This window comes from Seriola dumerili, unplaced genomic scaffold (assembly GCF_002260705.1).
Source record: "Seriola dumerili isolate Sdu_G_001 unplaced genomic scaffold, Sdu_1.0 BDQW01000138.1, whole genome shotgun sequence".
NCBI lineage: Eukaryota > Metazoa > Chordata > Actinopteri > Carangiformes > Carangidae > Seriola > Seriola dumerili.
In genome coordinates, this window is record NW_019174393.1 from 840,838 (window position 1) to 861,117 (window position 20,280).

General features: G+C 41.9%; 1 protein-coding gene across 1 annotated transcript in view; it reads right to left on the minus strand.

Annotated features, from left to right (window-relative positions):
- Window positions 1-433: 433 nt before the first annotated feature.
- grip1 (glutamate receptor interacting protein 1) overlaps window positions 434-20,280 on the minus strand; it is a 26,977-nt gene continuing 7,130 nt past the window's right edge. The window contains exons 3-24 of the mRNA XM_022749088.1: window positions 16,663-16,798; window positions 15,589-15,734; window positions 14,718-14,801; window positions 14,506-14,581; window positions 13,937-14,082; window positions 13,399-13,546; window positions 13,094-13,263; window positions 11,755-11,904; window positions 11,458-11,644; window positions 10,892-11,037; window positions 9,389-9,469; window positions 8,920-8,989; window positions 8,354-8,499; window positions 7,573-7,717; window positions 6,061-6,200; window positions 5,741-5,944; window positions 5,164-5,317; window positions 3,193-3,304; window positions 1,535-1,645; window positions 1,327-1,443; window positions 1,096-1,242; window positions 434-733 (exon numbers count right to left, since the gene is read on the minus strand). Coding sequence (XP_022604809.1) covers window positions 434-733; window positions 1,096-1,242; window positions 1,327-1,443; window positions 1,535-1,645; window positions 3,193-3,304; window positions 5,164-5,317; window positions 5,741-5,944; window positions 6,061-6,200; window positions 7,573-7,717; window positions 8,354-8,499; window positions 8,920-8,989; window positions 9,389-9,469; window positions 10,892-11,037; window positions 11,458-11,644; window positions 11,755-11,904; window positions 13,094-13,263; window positions 13,399-13,546; window positions 13,937-14,082; window positions 14,506-14,581; window positions 14,718-14,801; window positions 15,589-15,734; window positions 16,663-16,798 — 3,116 coding nt within the window. The remainder of the gene's footprint in view (window positions 734-1,095; window positions 1,243-1,326; window positions 1,444-1,534; window positions 1,646-3,192; window positions 3,305-5,163; window positions 5,318-5,740; window positions 5,945-6,060; window positions 6,201-7,572; window positions 7,718-8,353; window positions 8,500-8,919; window positions 8,990-9,388; window positions 9,470-10,891; window positions 11,038-11,457; window positions 11,645-11,754; window positions 11,905-13,093; window positions 13,264-13,398; window positions 13,547-13,936; window positions 14,083-14,505; window positions 14,582-14,717; window positions 14,802-15,588; window positions 15,735-16,662; window positions 16,799-20,280) is intronic.

Sequence of the window (20,280 nt, forward strand, 5' to 3'; positions counted from 1 at the left end):
ACCATTGGCTGTGGCTCTGGTTTTAGTAGAACCAATGACCTTGGCTCTGGGCTAGTAGAACAGTAGCCATTAATCTTGAACCAATAAGACCAGTAGCTCTGGCTGTGGTTCCAGTAGAATCAGTAGTTATAGTTCTGAATTGAGTAACACCAGTAGTACCAGTTTGCATAACTGGTTCAGGTGAAAAGGTGAGGAGTCGCTCCGGTCCATCAATGTGCTTTCAGACTGCTTTCGCAGTTCAAGGGTCAAACTTTAGTGGTCAAAGGTCAAAGTTCATCCAGAGGGTGTGTGTAGCACCATGGGGGGTCCACTTCTAACCAGTCCGGATGGGTCTAATCCAGTTTGGTTCAACTTTGTATTGTTCTCCTCGTTGACCTCTCCGCTCCAGTCTGGTTAGGACCAGTTCAATCCAGTTTCATACAGTTTTTGTCTGCTATAAGGAGCTATTATTCACCTGCCCCACCCCAAGCCCCGCCCCCAGCCCATCTCCAGGTTGGCTCCATTTGATTGGACCACTATCCTCTCCTTGGCCAATAGAAAGCTCCGACGGTCCCAGATCGCTGCTGATTGGCTGAGGGGAGTGGCCACTATTGTTGGTGCCATCAGTGTGATTGACCAGCAGAGAGGAGGAGGTGGGGTTTCGACTGATGACGAGATCCAAGCGATTTGGAGACTCTGCGATCAGAGGAACGACGAGACAGCAGTCAAAGTCCCTGGTCCGCACGTGGTTTATCTGGAGGACAGAAAAGTGTGGGGTTAACCTAGAGAGAGATTTTTGGAAGTGCGGTGATGAGGTATCTTTTTCAATAACCACACTAAAGGCGTGGCTCTATAGGGACGGTCCAAAAGGTGTCAGCTCTATAGGGTCCCTAATCCCTATAGGTACAGGGATTGAAATACCTCAACAACTACTGGACGGATTGTCATAGAATTTGGGACAGACAATCATGGACCCCAGAGGATAAATGATCTCCTGACTTTCATGTAGCACCACTAATATTTGATAGTAATAGTCCTTTGTATTAATAGTACTTTGGTTTATGACCAAATACCTGCAAAACTAATGACATTTCCATCAGCCCCAGGTTTTTGTACCTGTAGTATTCGGTCATATGCTCGGAGGCCACCCTGCTCCGCTGGGCCTCCTGGTCGGATGTTGTTGACGTAGACACCACGGTCCAACAAACCGTCAGAAACACTGAAACCAAAATCCTCCAGGTCTGAGGCCTTCTCTAGAGTCAACTACGAACACAGACACACACTCAGTCAGGCTCACGAGCAGAAGACTGTCAGAGTTAAGTGTGGTGTTCAGGGATCAATGGTCACCTTGTGGAGTTCCACAGGGTTCTGGTTTAGGATCTCATTGACTTCCTGCCTCATCTTCCTCATGGCAAAGGCTCGGCGTTGGGGGTCAGAAGGCAAGGTGTTGGACCTCGGGGTCACCTGGGAAAGTTCAAAGGAAGAATCCTTAAAAACGTTAAAGACATGACATGATGCAGGTATCTTCAAGTGTAACAGTCTAGGTGAGAGTTACCTGTGGTCGGGAGCTGCTGCGCTCCTGGAAACTTGCCTGGCGTCCCAGAGTGCTGCGCAGAGGGGTGGGGTCATGGTTCAGACTGAGGGTGGAGCCCGACATGATGGTTGCCTGGATACAGCCAATCAGAAAAAGGCAATCAGTCAAAACCATCCAATCAGAAGATAGCTGGTTAAAAGCACCACTGGGCTGAACAAAAACATGGAGATTAAAGGCAACCTGGGTGTGCGACCTTTGACCCCAGCTGGCACGATCACACCAGGACGGGACAAGTTTCTACTGACAGATTCTATTGACTTTCTATTTCTAGAATCTATTGTTGTTTCTGAGGACAAGATCTAGTGACAGGATCTATAGCAGTTTTTAGAAACTGCTGTTTCTATTGACAGATTTATTGATAGATCAACTAATAGGAGATACTCTTGGTTTGATTGATAGGATCTACTGTTATTTCAGCTGTTATGTTACTGTATGGAGGACCAGAGATGTACTGAAGAGATCTACTTACAGATTCTACTGTTCTTACAAGAATCTGCTCGTTTCTACTGAGATTCTACCTGTTCTAATTCTACTTAGACTCCCACATCACTCAACAGATGCCCACTCTTCAGCCAATCAGAATCAAGGTATCATCAGACACATGCATGACTGACAGATCCGCTTCACGACGGGCAAAACAAACTACCCATCAGGCTTTGCGCAAGCTCTCCCAGCATGCCTTGCTCAAACTGCCATGCCCGGTGCAACATGACTCTGCCACGTGATTGGCCAGAAGCTGAGTGATGTCACTGAGATGTCACAAATAACGTCACTATGGTCTGCGGCTTGCTGCTAACGGTGCGGGTTAGAGTTCACATTCAAAAACAGCTAACATGTCGGATGTTTGACAACGCTAAAAGTCCAGAGTACAGAGAGGAGAGAGGAGAAGAGACAGGAGGAGAGTTAGTAGGAGGGGAGGGAGGAGGATACCAGAGTGAGGAGGTGCGTCTCCTTTCCAGACTCCTGGAAGAGAAGGAGTCATTTCTCTTTTCAGCGCATTCACTAAAATTTACTGCTGCATTTCCAAACAAGGTCAAAACATGAACAGAATTTACACTTTATACCACTACTACTACTACTACTACTAATACTACTACTACTACTACTAAAACATAGGGCTGAGTAACAATTCAATATCTTTTTTCAAAGAAATCATATCATAAAGATCATTTCATGTCGTGTTTTACGTTTAAATTTATTGCAAGCAAACAGCAAATTAGACTCAACTAAACTAATGTTGTTTTTCTTTTACATGTATGAAGTTTTTCTTAGCTAATTCAAACAATGGAACTAAATTTGTTGCATCAAATGTCAGATTCCTAATATCGTTCACTAATTTGCTGATCAGGAAGTTACTGAGTTCAATCAAAATGTTAGTTTTAGACATTATTTTATTCATGAAAAGTTCTTGTGTTTAGCAACATTTAACATTTGAGCCATTTGTTTGTTTTTTTAGAAGACACGAAAACAGTAATCCTGCTTTGTTTTTGTATCAGAACTATCAGAAAACTTTCAGTTATAAGTGGCCCTATTCATGCTACTCCAACTATTATACTACTTTTACTGTTCCTACTACAACTAATACATCTTCTAGCTGTAACTCTAACAGTACAACTCACCTCTAGCTCTCTGAGGATGCCGCTCTGGCCGCAGGTCTCCAGATCCTCCAGAGCCTGAGACCAGAAGTTCTCTTCCTGGTCCGGTTCTGTCCCATCATGCCCCACAGTGAACCTGGAGAGGAAAAGGTGAACTGTCAGCCAATCAGAGAGGAGAACAGCCGGACGGGTTGACACACAGAAGAGGCCGGTGACGGACGGGTCATGCTGGTGAGAGTGTTTCGTCTACGACAGGACGTGGAGGGGGGCAGGTGGAATTGTGCAGTGACAACATACACATCCACTGGGTGTATGTGTCAGTGTGGCAGGGGGGGTCAAAGGTCACCAGGTGAAGGTTTCAGCTGGAGGTCAGAGAGGGCGACAGAAGACTGTGTGAGGGTGAAAGGTCAAAGGTCAGTGTGGTACCTGCTGTCAGTGATTAGACCGCTGGGCAGGTTACAGGCTCTGCAGATAGAGACACACTGCTGTTACTGCTGTTAGCTCGCGGCTAGCAACCACCAGTGATTTGAATAAGGAACGCTAACATGCTAATGTCATGTAGGAATGGCGGCTGTGGGAATCTGGAAAAAATTCAAAATATAAAAACGTGGAATTCGCTGGCTGAGTTGTTTTTGTGCCTTAAACTGCACAAACCACAAAAGTAACAGGTGGAAAATGTTTATTAGCTTAAAAAGAATTTTTAAAAGTTTTTTTGGTGGAAAAGTTAAAATTAAAATGAGATTTTAGGATCAAGTGTCCAGTCTCTTTCCATGATCTTGTACTTTATGCTGATAAATACGACTCATTAAAGGAGCTATTTGTAAGTTTTGCTATCGCTACACAGCTAATGTTAGCATTAACAGCTGTTACTTACCAGTCTAGAAGAAACATTGTGAGTTCAGCATCAATCTTTATTCCTTTACTCACCAACAGCTGTCTCCAGAGGTGGAAATCAACCCTCTTGTTTTGCTTCTATCTCTATCACTTCTTTTCTTGCCACTGCAGTTAGCATGCTAACCAGCTAGCCCCGAAATGGTTGACCCGTCTTGTCACTTTCCGATACCAAGTCACTGTAGTGTCCAGACTGTCCTGAAGAACTAGTGCCACTCAGATGGTTCTTATATTGTAAACAGCTGAAACTCTTGGCAGCTGCTAATGCTAACATTGGCTATGTAGCAATAGCTAATTACAAAAAAGCTCCTTTAAATGTAACAAGACAGTTTGTCCTGAGTGAAGTTAATGTAAGACAAATTAACCTGATGGCAATTTAACATCTCATGTCGGACCTGTTTTTTTGTGTCACAACTCTGAACTGAACGTAACGGCTGCAGCAGCTACATCACTGTAATAAATGGAATTATCTCAATCATCATCAAATCTTTTCCACAAAGAAAATAAAATCAGTTTCTCACTGTTTAACAATTCACAAAAGTTGAAGCCAGTAATGTTTTCTATTCCACGTCTGAAAAGAGCTGATGTTTATTATATTTTAATGGTAAACAGGAGGAAGCTGATAAATTTGGTGAACACCTCCACCTGCAGGAGGTAACACTATGTAGCCTGGAAATGCTGCGGATAAATTCCACCTCCGAGCTGTAATTTCACTGGTTTCTTAACCATGAAAATGTAAAAATAATGAAGTTATCATGATGTTGTGGCTTCAAGTTTTCAATCCATCTATCATGACTATTAGTGGGTGTGCTGTGTCTCCTTTACTGTTTCAATTGGTCCAATTTCTTTTCATCTATAAATAATCATAAAAGTGTGGCTTTGGAAATTTTAAACTGTATATACGTTTGACAAATTCCTTTACCTGTACCTGTCTGAATATATTGGACCTGTTTTTAAACATGCTGGAAAAATATTAGTTTTCCAGCATCACTGTGTCATTATATGTATTATCTGATGTCTTTAATAATCCTTTTAAACAGATACAGTATAAACCTGTTTTGATTTACACCCATCTGTTTGACATTTTCTGTCTCTCTGTCTCACCCTCCGAGTGGTGGGCGGTCCCAGTCGTCGTCACTCAGACCCAGATCTGATAGCGGATTGGCTCGCTGGCGAGTGGAGGACGATGACTGGCTGTTGGTTGTCTTGGCGTTGCGCCACTCGTGGAAACTGTAGGGAGACGACTGAAAAGGTGGAGCTGCAAACAAACAGAAATGTTTTATCACTGACTCATAACTTGTATCTGCAGGGTTCACCAAATAAAACACTTTTAATAACTTTACACTGTAACAGCTGTCGAAGAAATGACCCAACAATAAACAACACAGCCAAGAATTATTTAAGCACATTAAGTCATTAATCAGTTGACATGACCTGGAACCATGTACAGATTACTGAACAGGCTCAGAGCCTCTGTTTGAAGAAACTATCACTTCTTGTTTGAAAGACACTGAGTTCAACTAACGACCACAAACAGATACAAACTGATTGATGGATTAACCATTAAACCAATTCATTTGTTGAAGTTTTTGCCAAAATTGAGACTTATTTAACATTCAAGACCCCTGTAATTAAATTTAGAACTAAAACTCTCTCAGAAGGTCAGAGGTCAAGTTCCTACCTGGCGAGGTGAAGCTGCTGTCCATGTTGGACCCGTCCCAGGACTCCACGGCGCTGTCCACAGACGGCAGCGTGCTGAACGCTCTCTGGCTCGATGGGGGCGCGACCATGATGACAGGCTCCTCCTCCCCATCCTGGTTCTCCTGACCAAGCCCCACCCCCGACCCCAGACCTGGACCAATCACACAGGACTTGGGACTCGACACTAAAGACAGATTAACATGAAGTACTTTGTTAGTTTTTGTTAGCTTTTTATTTCAAAATACATGTGCTGAAGCTCAGAGCGTGTGTGTGTGTGTGTGTGTGTGTATGCGCGCGTACATTCTCCCTGCTTCTTGATCTTCAGTGTTACTGTCTCTCCCGCCTGCTGCAGCAGACTGATGGCTTCACTCAGAGGTTTCCCCTTCAGGCTGCTGCTGTTGATCGCTAGGATACGATCACCGACGTGGATTGCACCAGTCCTACAACACACACACACACACACACACACACACACACACACAGGGTCAGGTCATGCTACAGGAAAAAATTACATCAAACAACATTATAAAAAAAAAACAAAGCTGCATCACTTTTCTTTTTTATTATCTTTTATATTATTGTGACGACATATTTATATATAAATATAAATATATTTACTTGATGGTCACTTTATTGTGTGACCAACATCACCACATGTTTAAAGCACCAGGAGCCTGAACCACAAACTGAGACACTTTTCCGGTGTCACGGAGCTGGCTCACTTTTAACCGGGTGCAATCACGGAGGCAGGTTGCTATGGTAACCGGGGCACATCACCATGGTAACATCACCTACGCTACTCCGGAGCGGGTTAACTTCGGAGGATCAGATCAAAACCCCCGCCAACGCTGCCCCCCCCAACCTTCTGACCAATCAGATGACTGGAAAAACTGAGTCATGAGTTCTACTGGATCAAAATAGTTTACAGTAAAGTAATCTATTTATCTATCTATTGAATTTGAGGTGAAAACCTTTCAGCATTTAACCAACACAAAGAAAAGACATTTACTGCAATTAGATAAATATGATTAAATATATCAAACGAACAAATGATACAGATTATGTAAAAGTTCAAACATTATTCATTATTAACAGCAGAGGGCGACATTCTCCACTTCATCCTGACCTGAACACATCTGTCACCGCTTCACAGAACCAGTGGTGAATCTTCTGTTTCTAATGTTTTCATTTGATTATTTCTGTCTACAAGATACAGGAGCGCAGATAACTAATGATTATTTTCATTTTCGATTCATCTGCTGATCATTATCTCGATTAATCAATGAATTGTTTCAGAAAACAGCGAACAAAGCTGATGTAATTGTTTTTAAAAAGCAGCAAATCTTTACATGTGAGAAGCTGAAACCAGGAAATGTTTCGCATTTTTGTTTAAAACAGTTATTGAATTAAAATAGTTGCTGATTCATTTTGTGTTGATCAACTATCATCAGTTAATCAACTAGTTTTTAATTTCATGATATAAAAGTATTATAAAAATATAATAGATTAGACAAATTGATGAAATGAAAGGTAAATAAATAATGAATATAAATAAAAAACGTGGACAAATAAAACTAAAAAACAGGCAAAAAGTAAGTAAAACAAAAAATTGCCAATTAATTTACTCTCAGACTTTTCTTAAAAATACATCTCAAGTGAATTTAAATGAATTCATCTCAACAGAGAAAAAAAGATTTTAAAAAAACAAACTGGGTAGTTTTCTAAAAACACACTGAAACTTCTTCCGTAAACATGAGAAACATCCACAAGTCATTAGATGATCAGCTGCAGAAGGAATGAAAGAAGCTTCACCTCTCAGCCAGCCCCCCCTTGCTCAGTGAGGAGATGATGATGGGGTCAAACGGCTCCTCGGTGCCTGAGATGGTGATTCCCAGCGGGCCGCCGTACCTCTGCAGCTCCACCGTGTAGATGATGCTGCCAGACACTTCCTGTTCATCTGAAAGGTTCAATAAAGATTCATTCAACAACAAGCATGTGATGATCAGGCTGCGAGTCGCATCAATAGTGACAGAAAAATGATCTGCGTCTGTCCTGAAAGGCCACGGTTCTCGTTGATAATGAAGGTTCTAATTAAGACGGATGATGTTCTAGGTGTCACCTGAAGGGGTTCCTTTAAGGGGTGACTGAGCAGGAAAGGTTTTAGGTGTCCTTGAGGAGGTTCCTGTGTTCCCTAAGGAAAGTTATGTGGTTCTTGATAAGTTTCAAACTGTCCTTGAGAAACATTTAAGGCTCATAGAAGAGATTCTGCAGTAAGAGGTTTTTGAGGAGGTTCTACGGACGCCTAATGATGTTTAGGAGGTCAGTGAAAAGGTCCTCGAAGTTTCTGAGGAGGTTTTAAGTGTCACTCAAGACGTCTAAATATTTCCCGGCGAGAGCATCTCCTGAATTTCCTGTCTGCAGTGCATTGTGGGTCGATAGCAAACATGTTTTTAGCGTGAATACATTAGAATCGGTGCGTGGATCTGAGACACAGCTGTAGATGATCAGTCTAAAGCGTCATGAGTGACGATGGACAGAACAAACGAACAGATGAAGACGATTTATCTGCCACAGTAAAATAAAGACATGAGACCTGAGTTGTCTTCGTCTTTGCGGATCTTCAGCTTGACGAGCTCCTCACACTGCTGGAGGATCTGAACGGCCTCCTCCATCGAGCAGTTCTCCACCCGGATGTTATCGATGGCGAGCAGCTTGTCTCCGAGCTCCAACGTCCCCGTCCTGAAAGACACATTTTAAATAAAGTTCATATAAAAACACAGCACAGGAGTCGCAGTAACCAGCTGGTTAGACAACAGAAGATCTTTTAACTCACATTTTCTGCTTCACACACCAAAACACATGACCTATAAACACACACACACACACACACACACACACACACACACACACACACACACACACACACACACACACACTGTCCTGGACTGTTAGCCTAAATTAACCAGCCAACTACAGACAGCTGACTGAGCTTAAACGCTTAAACACAGCTGACACTTCTGTTTGAGTTTATTCTCCCATCTGATACTGTCTGTGTGTGTGTGTGTGTGTGTGTGTGTGTGTGTGTGTGTGTGTGTGTGTGTGTGTGTGTGTGTGTGTGTGTGTGTGTGTGTGTGTGCGTGTGTGTGTGTGTGTGTGTACCTGTGAGCGACGCTGCCTTTCTTGATGTCAGAGATGATCAGAGGATCACCTGGTTTCCTGTTGGACGGAGCTGCAGACACACAGAGAGAAAACAGTGAATAATTGAAGGTGTTTCCTCCGCTGCTCCTGGATCAGAATTAAATGTTAAAGAGAAAAAAACATTTAAAAAGATCAAAGCAGGAAATGTAATATTCAAATGACAAATGTGTATGACAACATGAGGAGGTCCAGGCCTGGAAATCACTCATCTAAAATAGATTTCCCCGACGTCTGCACATGATGTAAGAACAAACTAGAATTAAAATTCATTAAACCTGCTTTTATTTTCATGTTGTAAGTTCACTAAAGCTTTCACGTTAGCTTTGTGACACTGAGCGTTATCCTGCAGGAAGTAGCCATTAGAAGATGGTAAACTACGGCCATTCAGTTAACTACCACTCTGCAGTGACGTTGTGTTTTCTTTACTTACAGCTGATGGTGATTCCCAGCTCCACCCCCGGTTTCTTAGGGAGCTTCACGTGGAACGTACCAGAACTGGGGATGACCGACTCTGAGAGAGAGAGAGAGAGACTTTGAGCAGCAAAATAAAGGCTCTCTTCACCCTTATCTCAAATCATTTCTAATCATTCATCACTTTTCTTGGCATCTGTTGAACAAATACACTACAATACTAACACAATGCAATGCAGCAGTACATTTCATTTGTTGTGGTTTGTTTTGCTCTCACCAGTCCGTCACTGGATTTTGTTTCTGAAAGTATTCTGCATGAATAAAGTTATAATTCCACCTAGAGCTCGGTTTTTCCTTCAGTGAGAACGAGACCGGTTGCAAATGAATCACTGAAAAAAAATCTGAGATATGGGCAGTAAATGTCTTACTGTCCACATACTTTTGGCCACCCAGCGGAAAGTACAATTGACGCACATTAATGAAGCCGGTCTTTGGTGTGATGTTGTGATGGTTAAAAATGACACACAGACGACAACAGGATATTGTAAGGACAGCAGAGGCAACAGAATCAGCTTTCTGAGAGCAACAATTCATTTTATTATCAATTAAGCTGTCAATTATTTTCTCGATTGATCAATTTGTCTATGAAATGTCAGAAAATAATTAAAAAAAAAAAAAGTGACTGCTTTGTTGTGACATCACAAAGTTCCAGAAGTCCTGACGGCTGGTTTTAAGGCTCAGTTTCTGAATACAGGCTGTGTGCATTTCTCTGTGGACTGAGGCTTTGATACTTTCACAGTATTAATATAGAAGCTAGAGCTGATCTATAATCACACTACACATGGACACAGACCTTTACACTGGAGGAGCTTTAAAATGTGCAATCAGTGAAACATCAATGATACTGGAACAGATCACACCACACAATGTGACTGCTCCTCATACTTTCCTGTGATTATCATCAATGATATCTCATTCAGTGACTCCACCCCTGGAGATTATTCACTGTGTGTGTGTGTGTGACTCATCACTGACAACATGTTGTGTTGTCTTCAGGCGTAGGTGGTTATTTATAATAACAGGAGTATGTTACATTAACAAAGAGTCTGACAAATTACAGGGAGACGCCAGAGAAGCAGAGCTCCACACAGACTGACTGTCAGGCGGCCAAAGCCAGAACAAACACACACCACACTGTTGGTTTGTCTCTGCTCAGATGTAGTGGATCACGGCCTGAATTTCATCAAACAAAAACAATCAAAAACCTTTGTTAAAGACTGATTTTCATGTAAAAACAAGTCTAAAACTAACAGCAACAACATTAAATATTATGTTTATCTTTTGATCTGTTATTTGAATGCCATAAAACGTATAAAAAGACTAAGTACAGACTTAAAGAGGAGATTCCAGGCTTTGAGGTATTACATGAATATATTCATGTATGGAAATATAAATGTATCAATATGGAAATATGAATTTATGAATTATTATATGTGACTCGTGTGTGTGTGTGTGTGTGTACCGGCCACGTCGAACTCGATCTCCAGCGTGAGCTGAGCGGTGATGGACGAGTCTCTGAGAAGCTGATTGGTTTCTTCCAGGGTGGAGTCTTCAGTAGGAACTCCATTTATGGACAAAATCCTGTCGCCGATCTGCAGGATGCCACACCTACACACACACACACACACACACACAAATACAGACGACAAAGGTTAGAGCTGCAGGATGTAAGATGGATAAATGAAAAATAAAATAACTTAGAGCTTTAAAAAATTAGATTTTTAAACAGATCAATTAAACCAAAACTACATTAAATAAACATATAAAGTCAATTTAATTATAATAAAACAATAAAGTGTAAAATTTACAGTTTTTTCTTCTGTTAACCAGAAAGTTTTTGGCATTTTTGCTTGAAAAATTAAACAATTCATTGATTACAGAATGCAAATAATAAGAAATAAGATAGAATAAAATAAAAGAAGGCCAATTAAACCAATGAATTATGAAAGAGAAGCAATAATATTTGTGATTGAATGTGATTTATCGTGTATTTTATTGCAGTATTGTGTTCGTGTTGTGTGTATTCACCTCTCGGCGGGGCTGTCTGGGTCGATGTAAGCGATGAGCGGTGGCGAGGATAACGTTTCCGTGGCGAAGACTCCGCCCTGCAGCTGCAGGCCGAACCCCATGATGCCGTCGCCTAGCAACGTCACCTCCGTGGTTTCCGTGTGAACGACCTGACCGGCCAGACCCACGGTGCTGGACGCAAGAGACACTGATGGGACAGAGACGGACAGAGTCAGGAGGGAATTAGAATAGAATAGAATAGAATAGAATAGAAAACTCGAGCTACAACCGAAGTCCGAGGTCAGAGGTCAGACTCACATGAGCTCTTGAAGTCCTTCTTCTTGGCCTTCCTCCTCATCAGCGTGCCCCGTGGACTCGTGGGATACATGTTCCTGGGCAAGGTGCTCATGTTGAGGGACGAGAGACTATAAGCCGACATGGAGCCAGGAGAGAACGAGTGGCTGAGAGCTACAGAGAGAGAGAGAGAGAGAGAGAGAGAGAGAGAGAGAGAGAGACAGAGAGAGAGAGTGTTTTGATGAGTAGATGTCTCTCTTTCAAAATAAAATATCAGAAAGAGAGAGAGCGATGATGAGCAGAGGTCTGTCTTTCATAGTAAAACTTCAGAAAGCGAGAGAGTGACATGATGAGAGAAAGCCTATCTTTCAAAATAAAACAACACACTTCCGAGAGAGCAACACATGATGAGCGGAGGTCTCTCTTTCAAAATAAAATACCAGAAAGAGATAGACATCATGAGCAGAGGTCTGTCTTTCAAAATAAAACACCAGAAAGAGATAGGCATCGTGAGCGGAGGTCTGTCTTTCAAAATAAAACATCAGAAAGAGAGAGACATAGTGAGTGGAGGTCCATCTTTCAAAATAAAACACCAGAAAAAGATGGACATCATGAGTGGTGGTCACTCTTTCAAAATAAAACATTAGAAAGAGAGAGACATAGTGAGTGGAGGTCTGTCTTTCAAAATAAAAATCAGAAAGAGAGAGAGAGAGAGAGAGAGAAGTGGACGTACAAGGGTTGTTTGTATGGCGGTTGTGCGATCTGGCAGCTGATTGGTCAGGGTGGTACGTGTTGTAGTGGTAGGGGGGGAGGATGGGGGCGGAGCCTCCGGTCTCCCAGGGGAGGGGGCGGGGACTACGCTGCACCTTGACTGCGCACACATACCCACACACACACACACACACACACAGACACACACACACACACACACACAGACACACACACACACACACACACAGACACACACACACACACACACACAGACACACACACACACACACACACAGACACACACACACACACACACACAGACACACACACACACACACACACACAAACACACACAGAGGAGGGTGTTTAGGTTAAAACAAAAGGAAAGGTCAAAGGTCAGAGGTTAGGTTGCTTCCTGTATCGCAGCCTTATAAAAGATTACATGTTGTTATGTAATCTTTCATATGTACAGTATATTACATATGTGGCATTTAGGGTCAGTTTGGTGCTGGTATATTTGTGTGTTTATACTGTGCTGTGGTGCGTTCAAGGACGATTGGGGTTAGTATGTCTTTGTAGGTCTTTGCGTGTGTTTATAATGTGCTGTGTTGCCTTCAGGGCCAATTTGAGCCTTATGTGGATTTGTTTATACCGTGCTGTGGTGCGTTCAGGGCCGGTCGGGCCTGGTGTTGCGGCAGGATCTCCATGCGGACGGTCTGACAGGAGGCAGAGAGCAACTGAGTGGCTTCAGCCAGAGAACAAAACTCCATCGACTTCCCATCAACGGACAAAATGTGATCTCCTGCATGAAGAGCACCACACCTACACACACACACACACACAAAACACACACCAACACAAAGCACCCACACATAAAACACACAGACAGGAGGGGCTTAAATCAAAGTTTGTATGAACTTGTGTTTTTGATCCTGTCCAGGGTCAAAGGTCACCCACCTGTCTGCTATGCTGGCTGGTTTGACCTTGTCGATGATGATGACCTGCTTGCTGCAGAACATGGAAGTGGACAGAGCCACGCCCAGACTGGAGCCCGTTGCCTTGGCAACCTCCACGAGCAGCGGCCCTGACGCCGTGGCAACTGAGTCTGACAAAGGGAAACACAGACAGAAATTTTATTTAAATCATTTTAGTTTCAGATTTCAAACGGTGTTCCTCAGGGTTCAATCCTGGGTCCTGTTTTATTTTCTCCATGTTGTTCCACTACATCATATTATTTATTTACTTATATATACATATATATTTACATATAATCTGATACTGATTGGAGGATTATCTACTGACTTTTTTAACAGCTGTAACGTAAAAACAAACAAACTCAAAGATATTCAAATTATCAGAGACAAGACAAAGAAATGGAGCAGAATTTCACACTTAACTCATCAGATTTTTGGAATTTTTTCCTTGAACAATGACAGAAAAAACGTTGTCAGTTGCTGATTAAAGCAACGTATTAACCATTAAAGCTTTAACTGACCCATCACTGAGACGTCATACTCAATCAGCAGTGTAGCTTCCTGCCCACACTGCTTCAGGATACTCATGGCCTCCGATAGCGTGCTGCCGTGGAGACGAATCCCATCGATGCTGAGCAACCGATCGCCTGGTTTGACGGTTCCTTCCCTGGAAAGAGAGAGAGGACAGTTTTCAGTTTTATATTAATTTACTTATATCCTCTTATTTTTATCTGTGTTTTTATTTGATCATTATCATCACTCAGATTATCCCATTATTTAATCTCTCTCTGCTGCTGCCAGGTGATCAGGAACAATGGAGAGAGAGGTTCAGAGTTTAAAAATAATAATGATAATAATAATAAACTTTATTTGTATAGCACCTTTCATACAAGACATGAAATGAACATAAAAACCTGTTAAAAACACTGGTGTAAATTGAAAAACATTAAAAAATATTAATATTAAATCAGACGGAATAAAAATAAAATAATGAATAAAGTAATTAATCATTAAAATAAAATAAGTGATTACATAGAAAGCATAAAATTGGTAAGACATCAATAAACCTGAAAGGTCAGAGGTCATTCACCTGTCAGCCGGTCCACCTGGCCTGATGGTTGTTATGACGATGGGGCGAGACTTGTTCCTGTCTTCATGGGCTCCACCTGCAGAAAATCATGTCATGTATTTATATCTATTCATTGTTTATTCTTAACACAAGCACATGCACGCGCACACACACACACACACACACACACACACACACACACACACACACACACACACACACACCTTCCTCACCTCTGATGACAAAGCCAAAGCTGTTTCCTTCTTTGTGAAGCGTGACCTCCACGTTCTTAAACATGACCCCTGACCCCTGCACCGCTGCAACAAACCAATACATTTACACGTCAACATCAGCTCCGACTTTAACCCTCTCTAAAAATATGAATATAGAAGATTTCATGGTTTGAAAAAATATTGTGTCACTATTTATTCACATAAAAATATGAGAAATAAAACTAAGATTCATGCATTTTACATGTCAAGTTTAAAACATTTACAGCATTGATAGGAAAATAGTGGCTCATGGACCAAATGTGGCTCTGCAACTAAAATATTTGACCCGTAATGATCACTGATGTTGAAACTTATAAACTTACACAATATTTTATAAATCTACAGCAGGAAACAGTGTGACTCCCAGTAAAGAAACAAATATAATCAATAATCTGTCTCATCTGCCAAACTCAGTTAAAGTCTCATGCTGCAGTTCAAAGAAACATTTGTGTATATGAGTTAGAGCTGAAACAATTAGTCGATTCATTGATTAGTCAATCAACAGATATTGATAATCAAATATTTGCTTTAGTTTCAGAGCAAACAGCTTAATGTGAGGATTTTTGCGGGAAATTATTGAAGGCATTTTCCACTTTTCTGACATTTCATAGACAAAACTGATTTAATTGATTAATTGAGAAAATAATCTGCAGCTTCATCAATAATCAAAATAAATAATAATTTAAACTGGTTTGCTCACCTTGTCTCTTCATGATATATAAATAAAGTTATGAAGACACAGACTCCAGAGGGTTCAACAAACACTAATACTGCTCTACTTATGATAACTATGATAACTATAACTATAACTATAACTATAACTAGTACTTACAGACGGGCGGCAGTTCGTACTCGACTTCCAGGACGACCCGCTCACCGACGTTCTTCAGCAGACTGATGATCTCGTCGTGTCTGAACTTGGCCAGGTTGATGCCGTTGACAGAGCGGATGTAGTCGCCCACGTTCAGCTGGTCGCTCCTGAACAAACAGTCAAAACACCAGCTCTCAATCCAGATTAATTTAGGAAAGGGCTCACGTCCAGACTGGGGTCAACCTGAAGAACTGATCCCACACTCGACTTGACGAGATCGGGCTTTAAAAACATTTTTAAAGGGGCTGTTTGTTGAGTTTTCTCTGCTGCTGAACGTGGGAGCAAGTGGTGATGATCGTCACTTGATAAGAGCTTCGGGCATCTTTGTCTTTATAACACACAAGGTTATAATACGTCCTCTGAGCAGCTACGTCTTCATGACGGTAACGAGAAGGGCCGGAGCTAGCTGGTTAGCAAGCTAACTTCAGTAGAAGAAATGACTGGATAGAAACAAGAGTTAACATTCGTGTTTGTTTCTACCTCTGGAGAAAGCTGTTGGTGAGTAAAGGAATGAACGACTGGTGAGTAAACAGCTGTTAATGCTAACGTTAGCTATGTAGCAATAGCTAAACTTACAAATAGGCTAATAGACTTCATTTGTAAAGCACTTTTTAAAACAAACAAAAAAAATCAAAACAAATTCTAATTGTGGTTTTTATATTGTGGCCGTGGTCAAACTGCGTTTACATTGATCTCGCCTTATAACCGCTGCAGAACTCAAGATTACAGCATGACTGTGTTGAGGTTTTCCTTTGTGATGCCTTCACTGACTCACTGAAATCACAGTAACAGTGCTTTTTGCCCGTTGCAGGTTGATTATTTTCTTTTTCCAACAGCCAAATGGTCGTTTGAATTTCAAATAAAAAGTCCAGCAACAAAACGATCAATAAAATTTTACATGTGCTCTAAAATTAACCAGTGGCCAGAGGGAGGAGGCTGAGATAGAAACCGAACAGACGGTTATTCGTCACCTTGGGTTTAAAAAGCTGGAGAAGAATAGAATTAAATAGAATAGAATAGAAAGTGACGTGTTACCTGGCGGCGATGCCTCCCTGTCGCAGGTTTGAAACCCGGGGTTTCCCATCTTTGTCAATGCCGCCCGAAACCGTCAGTCCGAGCGTCGTCCCCTCCTTCTTCATCAGCTCCACCACCGAGCAGCCCCGAAACTCGTCTGCATCACAACAACAACAACGAGGACATGTGATTGGTTGGAATAAAACCATCTTTTTTATTCCACTTCATCTTCTTTCCTCCAGTTTCCTGCTCCGAATCTCACACAGAGAAATAAAATAATCATCTGGACAAAGAGAGAAGTGGAGTCATCTTCTATTCTGTCGTCCATCTATATTTTATCAAAGGCCTGAAATATTTAGCAGCGGGAGAGATGGATAGAGAGAGAGGGGAAGATATTTCAGTGCAGATCTGGTACAATGTGATGTGGCTGTTCCTCAGGTGATAAAACAGAGAGCGGGATTTTATTGAAAAGTTGTATTTTAATATTAATCGGTTGAGGCTTCGCCCTCTTTCATTCAGACAGGATTAAGTCATATGATCTTTGACAGCGACCATCATTGTCTTCTTCTCCTCCCTCATCGTCCTCCTCCAAAGAGGCTTTACAGTGTCCTCTTCACCTTTTCTAAAACACCAGCACTGACTCAAAACCCAAAATCTTTGATCCTGAAAAAAAAGAGTGAGATGAACCAGTTTCCTGCAACGACGGGGGAGAAAGTCTTGAAACCGGCAGCTCACATTAAGCTGAAAGAAGATGAAGTACAACAGAGTTTTGTTAAAGCTGCATGATTTCAGATTTTACTGTAGATCTAAAGTTTCATCTGATACGAAACACAAAGTGCAGCAGAGCTCCATTAGCTCATCTAACTGCTTCAAAAGATCTACCAGTTCCTACAAATGGCTCATCTCTGCCAGTTTCTGTAACTGGTTCACAGCTCTACCAGTTCCTTTGAATAAACTATACACCATTTGTTTCTCTGAATTGGTTTTGAAGCTCAACCAGTTACTAGTTCAAACACTGTACAAGTTTCTCTTCCTGGTTTTGAAGCTCAACCAAAGCCTGTAACTCGCTCTGAACCTCCACCATGTTCTCTAACAGGCTCCAAGCAACGAGCCAGTCTCTTGAACTGGTTTCGACATTCTACCAGTTCCTTTGAGTCGCCTCTCCAGTTTCTCTAACTGGTTCAAAAACCCGGCTAGTAACTAGCTTTAAACCTGTACCATTATCTCTCAGTGGTTATGAAGCTCCACAAGTTCATCTGACTGGTTCTGGACCTCTAGCGGTTCTTTAACAGGTTCCAAAGTTCTTCTAAACTGGTTCTGTAAGTAGTTCTGTTGCTCTACCAGTAACTTCTCTTCCTGTAACTTCCTTCCTTGTAACTGGTCCTGGATCTGCTAGCTCCTCACCCAGCTCCTCTGTGACTGGTTTTAAAAACTGTACCATTTTGTCCACCGCACATCAAAGTGGTTTTGGACCACTACTAGTCCCCTGCACTAGTACTGAAACTCTAACGGTTCCTCTACTTTTTCTTCTTCAGAATCTCTACCAGTTCCTGTAAGTGTTTTAAGAAGCTGTGACCAGTTACTGTAACTAGTTCAGACGTTCTAACTGGTTCCAAGGTTTTACCAGTTGTTCTAACAAGTTCAGAACCTTTAGAGCAGTAGTTCTGAAGCTCTGGCAGTTTCCTCTACTGGTTTATGAACCTCCAGTAGTTCCTCTAGTTCCTTTCTAACTGGTTTAAAACCTTTACTATGCTCTCCTATGGTTCTTAAGTCCCACCAGTTCTGTAACTGGTTTTGGACCCCTACCAGTTTCCTTAACTGGATCGGAAGTTCCAAATCTCTAAAACTGGTTCCGAACACCACCAGATCATCTTACAGATCGACCACTCTTCCTGGAGCAACTGGTTCTTAAGTCCCATCAGTTTTCTCTAACTGGGTTCCAATCCTCTACCAGTTCCTTACCAGTTGGTCTTGAGGTTTATGAAGTCTATATGACCAATTCAACCAACTGGTTCAGGGCGGCGACCAGTTAAGTAAGTTCCTCCACTGGTTTTGAAGCTTCACCAAATAATGTCACTAGTTCTAAACCTTTACCATTTCTTCTTACTGGTTGTTGAAGCTCTACAGTTCTGTCACTGGTTCAGAAGCTCTCCCAGTTCTCTTTAACTTGTCCAGACGTTTTCTACAGTTGCTCTACCGGGTTCAGATCCCAGTGTCTGGTTGACTTAAAGCTCCATCAACTGGATCTGAAGCTCCGCCACTTCCACCCAGTGCCTCTTACTGGTTCCTTTACTCCGTTTTTAGCTCGACCACGTCACAGGTTTGTGATGGTTTAAACTGGTTCCAAAAAGTCTAACAGATCTTCACATATTCACCTGCGAGTGTAATGGCTAATTGTGATTACAGCGCTCAGATAAAGGGTTGCAAGTAGGACACCAGCTCCACGGTGGGAGGAGATAAACTGCAACTCCAAGCATCTTCCTGCAGTCACAGATATAGAAAACATCAGCAAACCTGTGTGTGTGTGTGATGTGTGTGTGTGTGTGTGTGTGTGTTGTTGCGGCGCACTCTATTTCAAGAGCTGTTATCTTCATCAGAGCTTATTAGCCTCTGCTGGTGTGAATCAACACACGAGAAGAATCAGAACAAAATGGAAAGGAAACAATGGACACAACAGACGACAAATGACAAAATCAACTAGAATTTATCAGAACAATAAACTGTGTGTGAGTGTTGTGTGAGTGTGTAGTGAGTGTGTGTGTAGTTGTTGGTGTGCTTAGTGAGTGAGTGTGTGTGAGTGGTGTTTACCTGGTATACTCTGCCTCCTGATGGCCAGCGCTCCTTCTGGATCTCGACCCGGCGGAGTGTTTGGTGTACGGCCCCTCATCTGAAACACAAGGAAACACACAAAACACATCACTATTAAATACACAGTAAGAAACACACACTGGTTCAGAGCTTCTCAGAACTTGTTTCAACTTGCACTGTGCCAGTTCCTTTTAACTGTGTTCTGAAGGTCTAAACTGAGCCCCTAACTGGGTACAGACCTCGTCCAGTTCCCTTTAAATGGTTACAAACTCCATTCAGATCTGAAGTTCTGAAGGTTCTGAAGCTTCAGCAGTTTCTCTAATTGGTCCTGAAGTGCCACTTGTATCGAGCTCTTGAAACCATCACCACTTCTCTAACTGGTTACAGGTTTCCTCTACCTGTTCTACAGCTCGACCAGATCCTTTTAATGGTTTTAAACCTCTACCAGTTTCTCTAACGGCTACGGCTCAAAACAGTCCGTTTAATATGTTAGAAGTTCAACCCAGTTCCTTTAACGGGTTTCGAGGCTCCTATAAAAACCAACTGAGAGTTTTAAGTTTTTGACAACCTTTGACTTCCGAGTCCAAACAAACCACAACAGACAGAAACCTCACATATTCAGTATCCACCAAATGTCCTTGACACCTCCCATAATTGCATCTCTACTCACCATCATCATCAGACGTTACAGGACTTTCCACTACAGAAATACATCTCAGAGCTAAAGTGCTAATCATTAAAAAAACAAAACAAATGGAGAAGCTACATTAACCTTGAATTAAAGCTTTGCGCCCCTGCATTCACAACCAGTAATTTAGTGCCTCTAGGTTC